Genomic DNA, 16,281 nt, shown 5'->3' on the forward strand with positions numbered 1-16,281 from the left:
GAAACACCCTGCACCCAGAGAAATGCTAACTACCGAGGCTGCGGCCCGACTGACGGCGCCCTCCTCAGCCACTGCCTCGCAGTCGCTACGGCCGGCTCAGTCACGACCCCATTCAGGCGGTGCCTCCCTCAGTCACTGCCTCGATCCCAGTCACTGCCCTGCCCCCCTCAGTCACTACCCCACAGGCTGTGTCCCCCAGTCACTGCCCCGCCCCCTCAGTCACTGTCCCCAGTCTTCGGGCCTCCCCTAGCCCCGCCCCGCCGCACTGTCGCCTCCCGCCCTGGGCCGGCCGCAGGCCAGGCAGCCACGTCAGCCCGACCAGCCTCCCGCCGGGACGCGCGTGCGCGGCGCTGTCCGGCTGAGCTGTCCCGGTGACAGGCTGGCAGGAAGCGGCGCTGCGGCCGGAAGTGGAGGTGTTGGGCTAGAGACCCCCGGCTCGCGCCCCCGTCCGCCCGGCAGGATGCTGAAGAAGTTTGATAAGAAGGATGAGGAGGCCGGTGAGTGCGTGGCTGGCAGGGGGCGGCCGAGTCGAGCCCAGCCCAGGGGCTCCGCTGCCCGCCTCCCTCCGCGGCGGGGCCGAGCTCTGCAGGAACCTCCCCGCGGAGCCGCCGGGCTCTGGTTCCCCCTTCGGCCCTTTGCCGCGGGGCTCGTCCCCTTCCGGGGCTGCCCCCACATCTGGGCTCGTGAGGCGCCGCCAGGCGTTCCCCTTAACTCTGCCCACAGCGCTCCTCCGTGGCACTGGCTGCTGGCGCCGTGTGGGAGGCCCGCTGAAGGTGTGGGGAGCCTTTATTTTCACCGCACCTTGCTTTCCCCTGATTTGTAGCAGCACTTATCCGCCCCACCCCCCACTGCACTGCCACCCCAACGCCAGCTGCACTGGGCGGTGAGGAAACAGCTGCACCTGGAAAGATACACTTCTAGAGGAACTTCCGCTTCCCTGTCTCCTGTCTCTGTCCCCCCCAGATCAGTCACTGGTCCACCTGGCGTTTATGCCTGGAGCTTTAAAAAATATAGGGCCGATCTAGCTGATTGATGTACCAATTGGAAGTTTATGGAGTCATCTCTGTGTCCTTTTATTGGCAGCATCTCTGCCTAGAGTTGCATTTAGTTTGTGCGTGTGTGCATATGCATATGCATAGATTGCTGTTCAAGATGTTTGGGGTAAATGTGAAGCAGGTGGTTAGTTAAGGAGATGGTGTTTGCTGTGGTGTACAGTATTGGTGTCCTGATAGTTGCTGTAGAGTAAAATATTGATGCACTCATACAAAAGAGGGAGGTTGGCGCTCTAGGGGCATGAAGATGGATGCAATCTAAAAAGAAGGGTGGAGTTGGGGAAGCATTGTGAAAATGATTATTGGGCAAACTTGATCTATGTCATTTGCACAGTGCCAAACCATACAGGAGACTGGACCAAAGAATCTGGAAATGGAAAAAAACGTCTTATTAGGCTTCCATTAGAGGAGGACAGTTCAGGATAGTGAAGTAGTCCAGGGAGCTGCACTACCTGTACTTGACACAGCAACCCCAGGTGTTCTGTATATTAGTGTGGGACTTACAGTAAAAAAACTGTGACTATTTAACATATGTATGAGAAAAAAGTCTCTTGATTGTCAACCCAAGTGTCACAAAGCAGCCTAGAAACTGACTTATGCACTCGCCAGTAGTGTTTGTGTCCCATATCTTGGCTTTTCGTAGGAAGACTGATGCAGCAGTGGCTCTGAAATGCCCAAAGTGACTTAAAATGTTCTTTTCAAGGGTACATTGCAGGCCCTTGCAGATCATTGTAATGAGCAGCGCAGGTGCAGCTTCTAGGTGTTTTGGAGCAGCTTCATCAAATTATTCAGTTCTTCCTTCTGCTGCTTCTCTTCAGCAAAGAAACAGTGTCTGGATAAAGGGAGAGGGCTGTATCATCTTTGCTGCATGATCCACACAGAATCACTGCTGAATACTGAGTGTGTTGGACAGGAGTCTATCTGGATAAACATTTGGGTTTTCACTTGTATCTCATAGCAACTTCTTCAGGTGATTATGTAACCTTTATCTGGTGGGTAGTTAATATAATATAAGTTGTTTCTCTCATAATGTTAGTAATTCAATTGTAAAATAATCCCAATGATTGGCCTCCGGGATGTATCTCTGCATGTCTGCAGCTCCCAAGATTGTCTTTTATTACTATATTATTATTTATTATTATTTTAATGTATGTTAAACCCTTTGCTCAGATTTTGGCCTTGTCTCAGGATTCCTCTGCATCTTTTCTCCAGTAATTTGTTAAGGTATGACTGTTCAGGAGGCCATATCTTCAGAGGAGTCTCTTTAATTGCATCCTCAGCCATTGTCAGGGCATCTGGTTGCCCATGCAAACTTTACAGACATAGCTGAAGTTGGTTGAAGATGTGGTCCTTTATTTTCTGGCATTGGCTCTACTACCTCACCTTGCTTCCCTCTGATTAATAATAGTCCTCATTTACTCACCCTGTCTTTGCTGCTTGGACAGTTTGCAAGGCCTTCTGAATTGTTTTGCTCCTTTTTGGTCATTCCTCATCCCCTTTTTCTGTGGTGAATGAAGATTTCTAGAATCCTGACACATTTCTTCTTCCATTCAAGTTCTCTGCATGTGCACAAGTCGACAGTCCTAAAGCTAATAGTTATGACACTCCACTGAGCACATTGCCATTTTCAACCTTACATCCAATAGCTCATCCCTTGATTTATTGACCCAATAGATTACTATTCTATGTGGAATCCTGAAATCATTAAAAGATATTTCTGTGACTCAGGCCTGGGACTGGAAGTCAGGGTATTTGAGTTCTCTACCAATTCTTCTACAGATTTATGTGGTCTGGGTCAAGTGACTTCTGAGTATATTTTCAAAATTGGACTCTGATTTTGAGTGACAGGTATCAGAAATGTTGCTGTGTTAGTCTGTATCTGCAAAAACAACTAGAAGTCCTGTGGTACCTTATGGACTAACAGATTTACTGGAGCATAAGCTTTTGTGGGCAAAGACCCACGTGCATCTGTCGAAGTGGGTCTTTTCCCATGGAAGCTTGTGCTCCAAAAAATCTGTTAATCTATAAGGTGCCACAGGACTTCTCCTTAATTTTGAGTGCTCAGCTTTAGACATATAAAGGTTCTGAACACCGCCAACACAAAGTGAAGTAAATTCAGAGCACCTCTGAAAATGAGACTCAAGGCATATCAAGTTGGTCACCCGAAAACAGAGGCCATGTTTGAAAGTGTAGCCCCTAATGTATTTGTGCCTCAGTTTTCACCATCTCTAAAATAGGGATAATTATTTAGCTCAAAGAATGTAAAGTGCTTTGAGATACTTATATGAAATGGGCTAGGGAAAGGTGAAGTAGCTGATGGTGATTTTTGTTGTGAGTGGCAGACTTTAGAATCACAACTAGAGAAGGCTGGAGTGGCTGTCAGTTGTGTGTAGTTGCCAGTAAAATTAAGTGATTTTTCAGATCCTGCTTTGGAAGATGTGCACGTGCCCACACTGGAATTTTATGCTAGTATATTCACGTCTCATTCTTATTTTCCCCTCCAACATGTAAGCGTCCTCAAGGTTTTCCCCAGAAGGTACTGTTTTTGTCGCTTATTCTGAACCTAACGAATGATGCATCTTATTTACATAAGAAGCAGCAGAGTGCGTTACTCTATTTTCATCTGGACTTGAAGTATTCCAAGTTGGGACCAGTAGTCTTTGTAAGAAACATCCCTAAATTTGCTTATAAATAGCAGTCAGCTTGTGAAAGACTGTAGCTCACTAATGAACACTTAATGAGGGCTAGCTATTGATTAAAATTGTATTCTTGCCTTCTGATCATTCCAGGCCCATTTTGGTTTTCTATAGAAATTAGCGTGCCGTTTATTAAATCAGACAATTAAATACACTTTTTCTGGGCTTTCCAGTTCCACTGCCTGATTTTTCTTTTAATTAGCAGTGTATCCAAAAATATAGTTTACTGACAAAGTCTGATTGTTTTATAATGGTGTTTAGTGTTTTCTGTGGCAGTTAGTACACTGGATTTAATTTTTTGGCCCATTCCTTTGCTCCCAGAGCTAGCAGTATACTCTTTGTATTCAGCACCCCTCTTTGGCCCATATAGGAATAACTTTGATTAGTTCTGAAGGAAGTCTTGTACAGTCTTCCTCAACTGATGGATAACTGCTGCAAAGTGGGGAGAAGCTCTGAGAAGCCCCCAGTGAGATGGATTTGGGGATCAGGTTGACCAGTAAGTAATGCCAAGAACAATTCTCTTGGAAAAGTCTCTGAAAAGTGAGTTCATGTTTAAGCTATTTTAAGCTGCAGGTGTGAAAGGCGTGATCAAAAGGGAGGCTTTTTAGTGTCTTATTACACACTACAATTCCTAGGATCACCTTTGTTGCTTATTTTATAGGGGGTGGTTCCAATCCATTCCAGCACCTGGAGAAAAGTGCAGTGTTGCAAGAGGTAAGTTTTTAAAATCACATATCTTATATGCACATACTTGGGGGTAGAGTCTCTTCTCTGAAGTAGGAAGTTAGAGATCTTTAGAAAACAGCAATCCTGCTACCACTGAAATCTGTGGTAAAGCTCTCATTGGTTTGGGGCAGGAGTAGCGTGTACAATGGATTCTGTTTGTATAATAATGAAAAGAGTTAAACTGTAAATGTGTTGTTTTTTTTTTTTGTCACTAGGAAGAATAGATTTTCCCAGTTTATCTCAGTTCTTCTCATAAAGGGGAATTCTGCCTGGGGTGCACTAAAATTCTAGTAGGATGGGGAAATTAATAAGCGGGGTTATGGTTGACTGTTGGATAATCTTTGCCTATGAAGTGTGGTTCTTCTCTGAAAAAAGTCTGTTTTTAAGGCCTTTTTTTAGTTTGCAGACCTGTTCTTGCATAATCAGAGTTATAGCTATTCACTTCAGTGATAAAAATAGTAAAAGATTGGTTGCTCTCATTAGTCTTGCAGAAAGAACTCCACTCTGAGAGGGAAAACCAGATTCTATTCTGGTACATGGCATCATCAACAGAATTGATTTTCCACTTACAATGAGGTTTCATGAGTGTTAGTGAGATTGAAATTTGACCCATCAGATCCTTTATCAAATCTTGGCTTTCAGATCCAGGATGAGTTAGATTGTTGTTGAGAAAGTGGGGGCATCTCTTTTAATGTAAACTAAAAAAGTCTGATGTCACTGCAAGAGTCCTAAAATATCTGGTCTGTAACTTGCATCAATGACTCAATTCATACTATGTGTTATGTGTTACATAAATCACAGAGAATGTCTATCGGAGCTCTTATTCTGGCTTTTGTTTGTTTCTAGGCTCGGGTGTTTAATGAGACGCCCATTAACCCTCGGAAATGCGCTCATATCCTCACCAAGATTCTGTATCTCATAAACCAGGTAATGGAGAGAATGTAAGCTAGGAATGCTTTAGATTATAAACATTTTTATTTTATAAAGTAGTCTGACCTACTAATTTTAACTGGTACCTTATAAAATGTTACTTCAAGTCAAGTAAGTTATCGCTTTCTCCAGGGCCAGAGAGTTTTGGCGAATGGACAATATGAAAAAGCAAATGCACAGATTCGTGGCATCTGGAAATTAGTGACTTATAGCTATTTGATGACCACCTCGGTTCTAAATCCAGTTCCTACTGGTCTGATATCCATATAGCAGTGGGTACTAAGAGCCAGATTTTTAAAGGTATTTAGGCACCTGAAGAAACAGGTGGGTGTCTAGTGGGATTTTGCGTTGTTAGAGACATAACTAGTTTTAAAAGTCTGGACTTAACTGGCCCTTTAGCCATGTTATCTGAGATGGAATACTGAATGGGCTGTGGAGTCCCTTCGCACCCTTTTGGAAATTGGCTTGTTGCTAACAATTGTTGTCATGCTTCTGTAACAGTGGTGAGTAAAGTCGTCTTCCACCTACGCCAGCACTTAAAGCACTTTCAGCAGCCCATCAGGGACCACACAGGCCAATTTCTAGCATTGATGGGCACTGGAGGTGGTCCTTCCCTGTCAGAGTTGAGGCACACTGTGTGTGTGTAGCAGGGGAAGATAACAACTCACTTCATGATGACCTAAGCTGTATTGTTGTGGATAGTGTACTGTTGTGGTACCTGTAGCCTGTACAAAAGCTGCTTTCTAATAAATAAGAATGTCTGTTCTGGCTTTGCCAATTCTAGGGGGAACATCTGGGTGTGATGGAAGCTACGGAATCCTTCTTTGCCATGACCAAGCTGTTCCAGTCCAATGATGTAAGTCCTATATGTGCGAATTTTGTACAACTGTCAACCATGATGTGAAGCTGGTGAGAGCCTCACTTTCAGCCCTGAGCTATCTCTTTGTGGACAAGCTGCTCTCCTCCGGGTAGAACCACCTGGTCCATGCTCCCCACGTGCGTATGAGTACTATGAAGTGCATCTGTTCCTAGCTACTGTCATCTCAGCAGTGCCCTGTTTTTCCCTGTTGTTCTTTGGTGACTAGGGGCTTTTCTGCATGGAGATGTGTGTGGCAGGAGGGGGTGTGACTCTAGAGCATACAAGCTTGCTGCACATGCATTGCCCTCTGGACTCTGCTGCAGTGCATTAAAAGTTCCATTGTGTGCTTTGACAAAGTCTGCATGTAGAGAAGCACTTCTTTGGGAGATTCCTGTGAGAGGGGAAACACATATAAAGGTCCTGAGGCTACATATTGAGGTAGACAGCACCTTAGCTAATGCTAGTACAACCTACAGACAAATATATTGAAGGGAAAGGGCAACTCCATTTCCTGGCTGGGAACCTTCCCATCCGGGGGGGCGGGGTGGGGAAGGGGGCAAATGAACTTTTCAAGGGCTAGTGCTCTCACATAAAGTATTCAGAGAGTCACCAGGTCTAACATGACTTTCTTACTCATCCCTTCATTCCCAGCTCTTCCTTATGAAATGTGTTCTAACTGTGTAACCAAACCATCTGATAAGACAGACTCATTGGGCTTCACCAGCCATTGGGCTCTTCCGTCTTAACTGCCTCTAATATTTAACATTTATACAGTTGGAGACCCTAAAGGCTATGACCAGCTTGGGCCTCTGTGCTAAACTCTGTATAAATCTGCCTCACTGTGCACTCCATGATAAAATGAACCTCCACCCTGCTGAGGCACTTCAGCCTGCAGTAGAGCCTGAAGGGTGGGGAAGAACTAGCACCAGCCCAATAGCCAACTGGACAAGTGATGCTGCAGCTCTGAGCAGTCCAGTAGCAAACACTTGTTGCCTCCCTACAAGGTGTAATTGTCAGCAGAGCACCTGTATTGCCAGCCCTGTTGTGTTCAAAAATCGTGAGTCAGGCTTCAAAAATTATGAAATTTGGCTTAAAAATGTGATGATTTAAAAAAAAAAGTTGTTCAAGTCTTGTTATAGGCCTTCTGGTTTCTGAGCCCTGAGAGCTTCCTCAGGTCATGCTTTCGAGCTTTTCTGTATAACCATGAACACTACAAAGCACAGGCTGAAATCCTGGCCCCACTGAAGTCAATGTCAGAATTTCCCCATTGACTTCACTAGGGTCAGGGTAGCACCCTTCCTTCCGTTTTTGTTTTTGTTTTTTTTTCCAAATGAAAGTTGAGATTCTCACATAATCACTTGGTGCCAGTAGCAGGGACTTAAAGGAAAATGACAAACACTGTCAGATTTGCAATAAAATCACAAGAGTTGACAACTCTGAGTACCCTGCTAGGGTGGGTGTGAGGTCTTTTGCCTGTTTTCCCTACCAGCCCACTCTTCGCAGGATGTGTTACCTGACCATCAAAGAGATGTCCTGCATCGCAGAGGATGTCATCATTGTGACCAGTAGGTGAGTTCTCACTGGAGTGCGCCTTCCTTCTCACTGCTATTTGCATGTTCCTCCAACAACTCTTCTCCCCGACCTTAGAGATAGCTGTGTTCCCTGCAGGCAGTTATGAAGCTGAGGAAATGCTTTTGCTTTAAAAGGGGGCTATTGAAATCCTAATAATATAAGGGAACTGTAGAGTGCAGTAGATGCCGTATGCCAGACCCTTGTGTGATTGGTTTGGCTCTCTGGGTTCCTAAGCTGTGCCCACCCCAAGGTGTCTGATCAACTTCTCTCGTAAAGGGCTGTTTTTAGTTCTTGTTTTTCTGTCTGAGCACTTTAACATTACTCAGGTCTTGAAGTGTTCTCTGGGGACTACATTGCCAAATAGGGAGGCAGGGATTTAGCCATGTGACTTTTATTGTTCTAGCCTAATTGGATGCTGCTTAACATACCTTTCTAGTAAGGCCCAAGCCTTCTCTGACACACCATCTCTGATCCAGTGATTGCCCAGTGGGAATTACAAATGTACATCCCCCTTGCAGCATTTGGAAATCAGCCCCTGTATATAGGGACTGTTAGTCCCCCCACCTCCATACACAGTTTAGTGCCAAACACAGCTCATTGCCTTGAGCAGTGACAGGATGGTTAGGGAAGAAATCCAGATGCTTCATTTCTTAACTGTTAAGTAGCCTCACTGGTGTTTTGGTCTCTTGGGGTGGGCTCAATTGCATAAGGGCTTCTGTCTTTCCTTTTGTGCCCAAACTTTCCTGACCAGAGCAGGACTAAGCTGAAAGTAACATTGTCATATCCTCTTACCCTCCTATTGTGTATTTTGGCTCTGAAAGCCAGTGACCCTCTGTTGCGATGTGCACACATTGTATGTGTGCTTCTCATAGCTCAACTACAGGGTACAATGCGCAATGCTAAAAATGTCCATTATCTTTATACAGTTTAACCAAAGACATGACTGGGAAGGATGACAATTACCGAGGCCCTGCTGTGAGAGCACTCTGCCAAATCACTGACGTAAGTATCATCTGCCACTCAGGTGACTTCCTGTTGCTGGGCTCTTATCTTCTTGGCCATGTCTGTCTGTCCTTCCCAACATGTCCTTGCAGCCCACCTCCAGCTTCTCTCTCCCTCTCTCTCTGCAACCCTTGCAGAAGCTTTCCTCATATCTGCTCAAAGGATTTGGTTCTCATTTCTCCCTCTCTGCAGAGTACCATGCTGCAAGCCATTGAGCGCTACATGAAGCAGGCAATTGTGGACAAGGTGCCCAGCGTTTCCAGCTCTGCTCTGGTGTCATCACTGGTGTGTATGCACTTGCAGGGATTCGCGTGCGGGCCAGTTAAATCAGGAAGCAAATATCTGTGTTGGGAGCTGAGCAGCATGTTCTCTGCTCTCCAGTGTTTTCATATGTTCAGGTGTGAGTTGTCTTTTCAGAAGAGAAATTTTTTCTTTAAATATGAAATGTAATTAATTAGGACACACTCGACAGTGCGGAGTCATATCCTCTGGAGGCCTGCATTGGTCCATTTGTGAAACAGACATGATGGGAGGAGGAAGCTTACAGAGCCCATTCACGCTGGACTAGCTTTTTGACTCACGCACCTTGTAATGCTCACTTCTCCTGTGGACAGCATGAATGTCAGTCTGCAAAATTTAGTCATGGTTCAGAAACTACTAAGCAACAGTGTTTGTGTAGGAATAGCCTGGCTGCCTGGAAATCTCCTATTTGCGATCACATGGCAGAAAGCTTATATGGAGCTTTGTGGAGGGGTCATGACGTTAGACATATGGTCTCTCTTCCAATATGGTGTGTGTATATTTCCTCCTCTTGTTAATGACAGCTGAGAGATTGGAACTGGGGAAAGCAGAAATGCCAATTGGTTTGATGATTTGCATTTCTGTAAAGGTAGATTTGAAACTGCTTAACTGAGACAATGTTGGAATTAGATGGCAAGTTCTGAGTCCTTGTTGTGGGGGTAGTGTGGGACACTCCACACAGTGGGGCTCCAACCCTGATTTGGGCCTCAGGACATTATTATGGAATATAAACTCATCACTATCAAGATTCTCCCTTTCTCCCTTGTGTATTCATGTTGAGGAATAGTGCTTACAACACCCCTACAAGGTAGGTCTATATCATTCTCTCCAGAACCCAGCAAGGAGAAGGTAGGGGTTGCTGCTGTTTAAAGTGACTCAGTGAATCCCAAAGCGTATCCTGTACCGTGATGGGTTCCTTTCTTATGGTTACTCTGTGCCCACAGCACCTACTGAAGACCAGCTTTGATGTGGTAAAACGCTGGGTGAACGAGGCTCAGGAAGCAGCTTCCAGTGACAATATCATGGTGCAGGTAAGAAACTCTCAGACATATGTGCTAGATTGTTGTTTTTCCAGGGGAAGGTGTGAATGCAGTCCCCCACTACCACAAATTATGCACTTCAGTTTCCTGCATTTGGGCAAATTGCAGGGGTCAGCACACCTGCACTACAATGTATGAGCCTGAGAAAACCACTTTATGATTGTGATATCTCCCCTGCCAGGGGATTTGGGGTTCTTCAAGCTTGGTTGTACGTCTCTGAGCCATAGATGAATAAATTAATAAATAACATAGCATATAGTTTGTGAATCCATTTCTTTCCTTCTTTGTTAATCTATGTAGTATCATGCCCTTGGCTTACTCTACCATGTGCGTAAGAATGACCGTCTGGCAGTCAACAAGATGCTCAGCAAGTTCATGCGTCATGGCCTGAAGTCGCCTTTTGCCTACTGCATGATGATCCGAGTGGCCAGCAAATTGCTGGAGGAAGAAGCAGGAAGGTAAAGAAGTTGTTTTGTGGCACTAGAAGATTTACAAGAGGGATCTGAGGAATGTCCTTTTTCAGGCTTGTCCTGTTATCTGTTTTGGTTTAAACCTTAAAAATAACGTACAGCATGCAACTTTTTTCCTTTTATTAATTGTAACAAGATAGCACAAAAAAGGGAGGGAGAGGTGATTTCCCTGTCACATTTCTTTTGTAACTACACTATGTGCCTGATTCAGATGTGTGATGATCTGGCTTTTAGCTTCCATGTTTATGCTGCCCCCCTTGTGCATGGTTCTTGCATTTCATTGAAAGCTTTCATGTGATTTTTCCATACATTAGACCCCCAACTTACCAGGGGGTTGCGTTCTTGCTCAACCCCACATAAGTCAAACTTAATGCAACTCGGGGGAGCCAGGAAGCTGGCCGGGGGAGCCAGGAAGTTGGCCAGTGCAGCAGCGCTGGTCAGTTTCCTGTCTCCTGTGAGTGGCTGGCAGCCAAGAGCTTCGCTCTGGGCTCCCACTGCTCACAGGGTAGGGAAAACTGACCAGTGCTGATGTGCTGGTCAGTTTCCCTACTCCTGTCAGGGGCAGCAGCCTGACTCTTGGTTCTGCCTCCCAGGTCCTCTCAGGAGAGTCTGGCTGCTGTTGTTGTCCGGAGCAGTATCCCCACTGGTCTCAGGGGCGGCTGTCTGACTCTTGGCTCCTGTCAGGGGCGTCAGCCAGGAAACTGACCAGCGTAGCAGCTAGGTGCCATTTCCTCCCCACTGAGAGTCGCATTAACCCGATATGCGCAGCTTGAGTGCGCATATCTCGGGGGCAGGAGGGGGTCCACTATGTCCCATAGCAAATAAGTGACTACAGTGTAGGTGCCATCACCCTCTGCTGGATAGTGCCAGAACTGCACTGTCGATTGTCATGAGTCCTATACAGTTTGTCTAACAGCTGATGGAAATTCCCCTTTCATTCACTGCGGAGAAGGTTTGTGCTTCGAACTAGGAGGGTTCGTAGTTCTACCCTTGCCATGCAAATTAGTGCAGCATAATGACAACCATCTACCTGCAGATTGATTGCAATTATATTTTTTTCATAAAATGCAACCTCCAGCAGCTCTGCGAGCCATTTCTTCTCTGCCAGCCCATTCTGTCCTCTGAGTGCCTAAGGTTCCTTTTCATTTCTCTTAATTTCTTGTCTTTATCACCTAGCCATGACAGCCCCTTGTTCGATTTCATTGAGAGCTGCTTAAGGAATAAACATGAGATGGTGGTTTATGAAGCTGCTTCAGCCATTGTTAATTTGCCTACCTGCACTGCCAAGGAGCTGGCACCTGCTGTGTCTGGTAATTCTAGTGCTATTTAAGGGTGTAACGGGGGGGCATGGGGGAAAAGGGGTTGTGGTCCTATGGCAACAGCATTTGCTGACTTTGTCAGTACTCGGGCTTTTTGAGATGTCACTGTTGTCTGTGTATATCTTTGCTGTTTATAGAAAGTATTTATTTCCCTATTGCATTCAGTGTGGATGGTTCCAGGCTCCATGTCTCTACAATGCAGTCCATTTTAATTAGCAGCAACAAAAAATCCTTTTGCATTGTGAGTGCCAGCAGCTCTGAGAGAGACCTGGATTCTGATTTGGATTCCGAGGAAGGTGTGTGTAGGCGACCGCCATCTGCAAGAACAGCTCTCTCTGTTGGCCAACAACACGTGGAATAGAATGGGATTTAAATTGAAACAAGAAAGAATGGATTTAAGTGGCAGTGGAAATAAAGGCCCAATGGGAAGATCAGTTAGAAGATGGAGATAGATATTTCCAAATCTTGGCTTGTTGAGCACCTTCTAGTGATGTTAGGAAAAGGAGGGACATGGTCTAGCTTAATGTATTTCCACCTATTTTTTTTAATTGGGGCCCCTAAAAAATTTAAAATGGAAGTGTAGTCCCCTTTGGAAATCTTAAACATAGTCCATGGAACACACATTGAACACTACTCTTCTATGGGAACAACAACCTTTCATGGACCCTTTACACATAAGCGGTGGGCCCCTACCTGTCTGCAGACATGTGAAAAACCACTGGACTAGCTTACGCTTCTATGGGTCCCTATGATTCTGAGAGGGTAAATCCAGAGAGATTCCAATTATTTTCTCTTCCTTGTTGCTCTTAACCGTGAATCAGAATCTTTTATGTAGAGCATGCCTGGTTCATCAGTTTCTAAATTCCATGTTCGATGCTGTGTTTCAGTGCTTCAGTTGTTCTGCAGCTCCCCAAAGGCGGCTCTTAGATATGCAGCTGTCCGTACCCTCAATAAGGTAGGACTCAGTGTTCTAGGAGTTTATTTAGCTTTCACCTCCCCTGGAGGGTGACTGTCTACCGTACATATTTTGTATTGGTGGAGACAGCAGTTTGTTCTGTCAGCCAAGCCCTTTCCGTGTATTCGGTGAATTCCATTGTTTCTCCTCACTAGGTTGCCATGAAGCACCCATCTGCTGTAACTGCCTGTAACCTGGACCTGGAGAACCTAGTGACTGATTCCAACCGCAGCATTGCTACTCTGGCTATCACCACATTGCTGAAAACTGGTAGTGAGAGCAGCATTGACCGGCTCATGAAGCAGATCTCCTCCTTCATGTCAGAAATCTCAGATGAGTTCAAAGTATGGAAGGTGTTTCCTGGTGGGACAGTTCTGGGCCTTTGCCTTTCTCTGTGTACACTTGCCTTCTGAAATCCGCATCAGGTTACACCACACTTTCAATTCCAGAGCTTTGGCTTCAGATCTGCTGGAGACATGAGTACAAGGGGATGATGGTATTGACTTGTCTCCAAACTGTCCCACCGTCTGTATAACTTGGCACCACTAGTAGGTTTTGTTCCTGAGATCACCCATTGTAATTAAGTCCCTATTCCGATGGGCCCCATTACCAGCCTTCTCCAGGGAGTAACAGTGCACAGAGATAGGAGCCCCTTCTTATCACTATGACTGCTTCTCGAGTGCATGCTACCAGTCTTGTAGATGTAAGGGAGAACTGTGGTCTCCTGGGCTTCTCAGTCCGATATCTTTCACAATCTTAAAACTGATGTGGAGGGGAGAAAAAAACCAAATTGAAATATGTCAGAATTCTTCTTGCTAAATGCAGTGTTTCTAAACCTGTACAGGTTGTGGTGGTGCAGGCCATCAGTGCCTTGTGTCAGAAGTACCCACGTAAACATGCTGTCCTCATGAATTTCCTTTTCACTATGCTCCGGGAAGAGGTAAGGCTCCTTGCCATCTACTTTGTATGGTTATTGTTTAGTAATAGTGCAGTCGCACATAGAGAACCCCATCAGAATGAGGCCCTGTAGTGCTGCATGCCATATAATAAGTACTGTGTAGCAGGTGAAAAACTTACAATCCCAATCTAAGCATGGTTAGTAGAAATTACAATCTTGATATGTGACAGTTCTCTACAAAGTAACATCAAAAACTGTCAGTGTTTCCATGATCTGATTTGCAGCATGAGTGGGATTCTGCTGCTGGGCTTTATTGACTTTCAAAGCAAATGCATGTAACAGGAGATCGGCTGGCAATACACGGCTGTGAACATTAAACAAACATTTTCTGTCCATTGTATTTTGACATTAAATTCTAAGAAGCCTTCTCTTGTGTCAAAAAGCCATTGTCAGATGACCTAAAACTATTTTAGTTCTGCTCCCTCTGCTGTTGCAACAAGAGATCATTCCTGAAGCTGTTCTCTGTGTGCCTTCAGAGACACAGTTCCATGAAGGCACTGTTACAGAGATTTTCTGAAACCCTTTCTGAATAATCAGAACTCCATATATGCCTGCTACCCAGCTGGCATTAACATTGTCAGTTATGACATCATATTCCACTTATTAAAGCCTCTCATTTTGGATCATACCAAATCATCTTATGTGCTTTGAAAATTAAATGTTCCATTTGCACAGATTGTGCATGGGTGGCTGGTATAATTGTGAAATATAGTTTGAGTTCGGACCACTCAGTTTTATGACTCTTTCACCCCCTGTAGCTCTTAATATATTCAGAGCACCCACAGTTGTGCACATAAATTAGAAGAGGACATAACTCGGTTTAATTCCCTGATGTTCAAAGTGAACATGAATAAATTACATCTGAAGGTGATCTTATGTGTATGTAGTAACCAGTTGCAGGGCATGTCAGGGGAAATATTGATCTTTTATCTTCCTACCCTAATGTACTGCATTTTATTGGCCCTACAGGGGTGGATTTGATACCTAATGTACTGCTTTTGTGATTCATGTTTGGATGTCTGGTTTGGGAGGAGGGATTGTTTTTCTCCTGCTACGATTGTTTTATGTAGTGAATCAACCAGCAGAGCTGCTGAAAATGGGTTCTTTCTTAAAAGATGTCAACTCTTCAGGCTGGTGGCTGCAGTTCTTCTCTAAAGCTTGCTTTTTCATCGGTGTGTTTGTGATTGTACTCTGGAGTGAGCTTCCCAGGGACCTTCAACATTAGCATTTCTTGAGTAAGCACAGAGGTAACACCAATGTGCCGTTGAAAAACTAAGGGTTGCAGTGTGCCTTCCATCCCCTTCGTATTTGTAAGAGCTGGGCCCCAGTATGGTTCCATCAGTGCAATATTTTCAGGGCATGGTACATGTATGGAAGTAGCTGAAAGCAGCCCTGTGCGCTGAGAAGTATTATTACCCAGTTCCTTTCAAATGCTGGTTAAAAGTCAGTAGTCATGGATGTCTGTCTCTAGCTGAATTCCTCCCTGGCTGATTAACATTCCCAGAAACTTCTGGCCTCCTTTGAATTTCCTCTCTGGCCTTTGCTGTGTAGGGTGGTTTTGAGTACAAGCGAGCCATCGTGGACTGCATCATCAGCATCATTGAGGAAAACTCGGAGAGCAAAGAGACTGGCCTGTCTCACCTGTGCGAGTTCATTGAGGACTGCGAGTTCACTGTCCTGGCCACCCGTATCCTCCACCTACTGGGGCAGGAAGGACCCAAGACCAATAACCCTTCAAAATACATTCGCTTCATCTACAACAGGGTCGTCTTGGAACACGAGGAGGTCCGTGCAGGTAAAGTGCAGGCCTAGAAAGATGCGTGTTGAATACATTTCTGTGACTGAGCTTCAAATAAAGGTATCTTAGTGGGCTAATCCACTTGCTTTCTACCTCTGTGGACTGGGTTCAAATATGACTTGGCACTTGGCTTAGTCACTAACAACCCTGTGTACATAGTAAGAAAAACTCCGTAAGCGCTTGGCTAGAATGCTGGTCTCCATGGAGAGGAATACACAGGAGCCAGATTTTGATGTTTTGGTTGAAATGGGTGGAGGAAGATTTGCCACCCCGGCTGTATGTCCTGTGTAGGAATGACTACAGTCGATCAAACAAATGGTCCACCTTAGCCCAATACCCTGTCTTCTGACAGTGTGTGGTGCCAGGTGCTTCAGAGGCAGTGAACAGAAAAGGCCAGTTTCGCCAGTGATATATCCCATTTTCTAGTAATAAGGGGCTTAGAGATACCCAAAGCATGGGGTTCCGTGAACTTACTTAATTCTTTTTTTTTTAACCTGCTTATACTTTTGGCTTATACAGCATCCCCTGGCAACAGGTTGATTGTTCATTGTGTGAAGAAGTACTTCCTTTTGTTTGTTGAACTTACTGCATATTAATTTCCATG

General features: G+C 45.0%; 1 protein-coding gene across 1 annotated transcript in view; it reads left to right on the forward strand.

Moving 5' to 3' along the window:
• Positions 1–351: 351 nt before the first annotated feature.
• The window catches only part of COPG1 (COPI coat complex subunit gamma 1), a 32,531-nt gene continuing 16,601 nt past the window's right edge, over positions 352–16,281 (forward strand). Inside the window, exons 1-14 of the mRNA XM_075005291.1 lie at positions 352–497; positions 4,410–4,462; positions 5,321–5,401; positions 6,189–6,260; positions 7,753–7,832; positions 8,762–8,837; positions 9,030–9,122; positions 10,082–10,168; positions 10,478–10,635; positions 11,824–11,957; positions 12,854–12,921; positions 13,077–13,265; positions 13,766–13,861; positions 15,431–15,674. Of these exons, the coding sequence (XP_074861392.1) occupies positions 461–497; positions 4,410–4,462; positions 5,321–5,401; positions 6,189–6,260; positions 7,753–7,832; positions 8,762–8,837; positions 9,030–9,122; positions 10,082–10,168; positions 10,478–10,635; positions 11,824–11,957; positions 12,854–12,921; positions 13,077–13,265; positions 13,766–13,861; positions 15,431–15,674 (1,468 nt within the window). The 5' untranslated portion in view covers positions 352–460. The remainder of the gene's footprint in view (positions 498–4,409; positions 4,463–5,320; positions 5,402–6,188; positions 6,261–7,752; positions 7,833–8,761; positions 8,838–9,029; positions 9,123–10,081; positions 10,169–10,477; positions 10,636–11,823; positions 11,958–12,853; positions 12,922–13,076; positions 13,266–13,765; positions 13,862–15,430; positions 15,675–16,281) is intronic.

The sequence above is a fragment of the Carettochelys insculpta genome, chromosome 11, assembly GCF_033958435.1.
Source record: "Carettochelys insculpta isolate YL-2023 chromosome 11, ASM3395843v1, whole genome shotgun sequence".
NCBI lineage: Eukaryota > Metazoa > Chordata > Testudines > Carettochelyidae > Carettochelys > Carettochelys insculpta.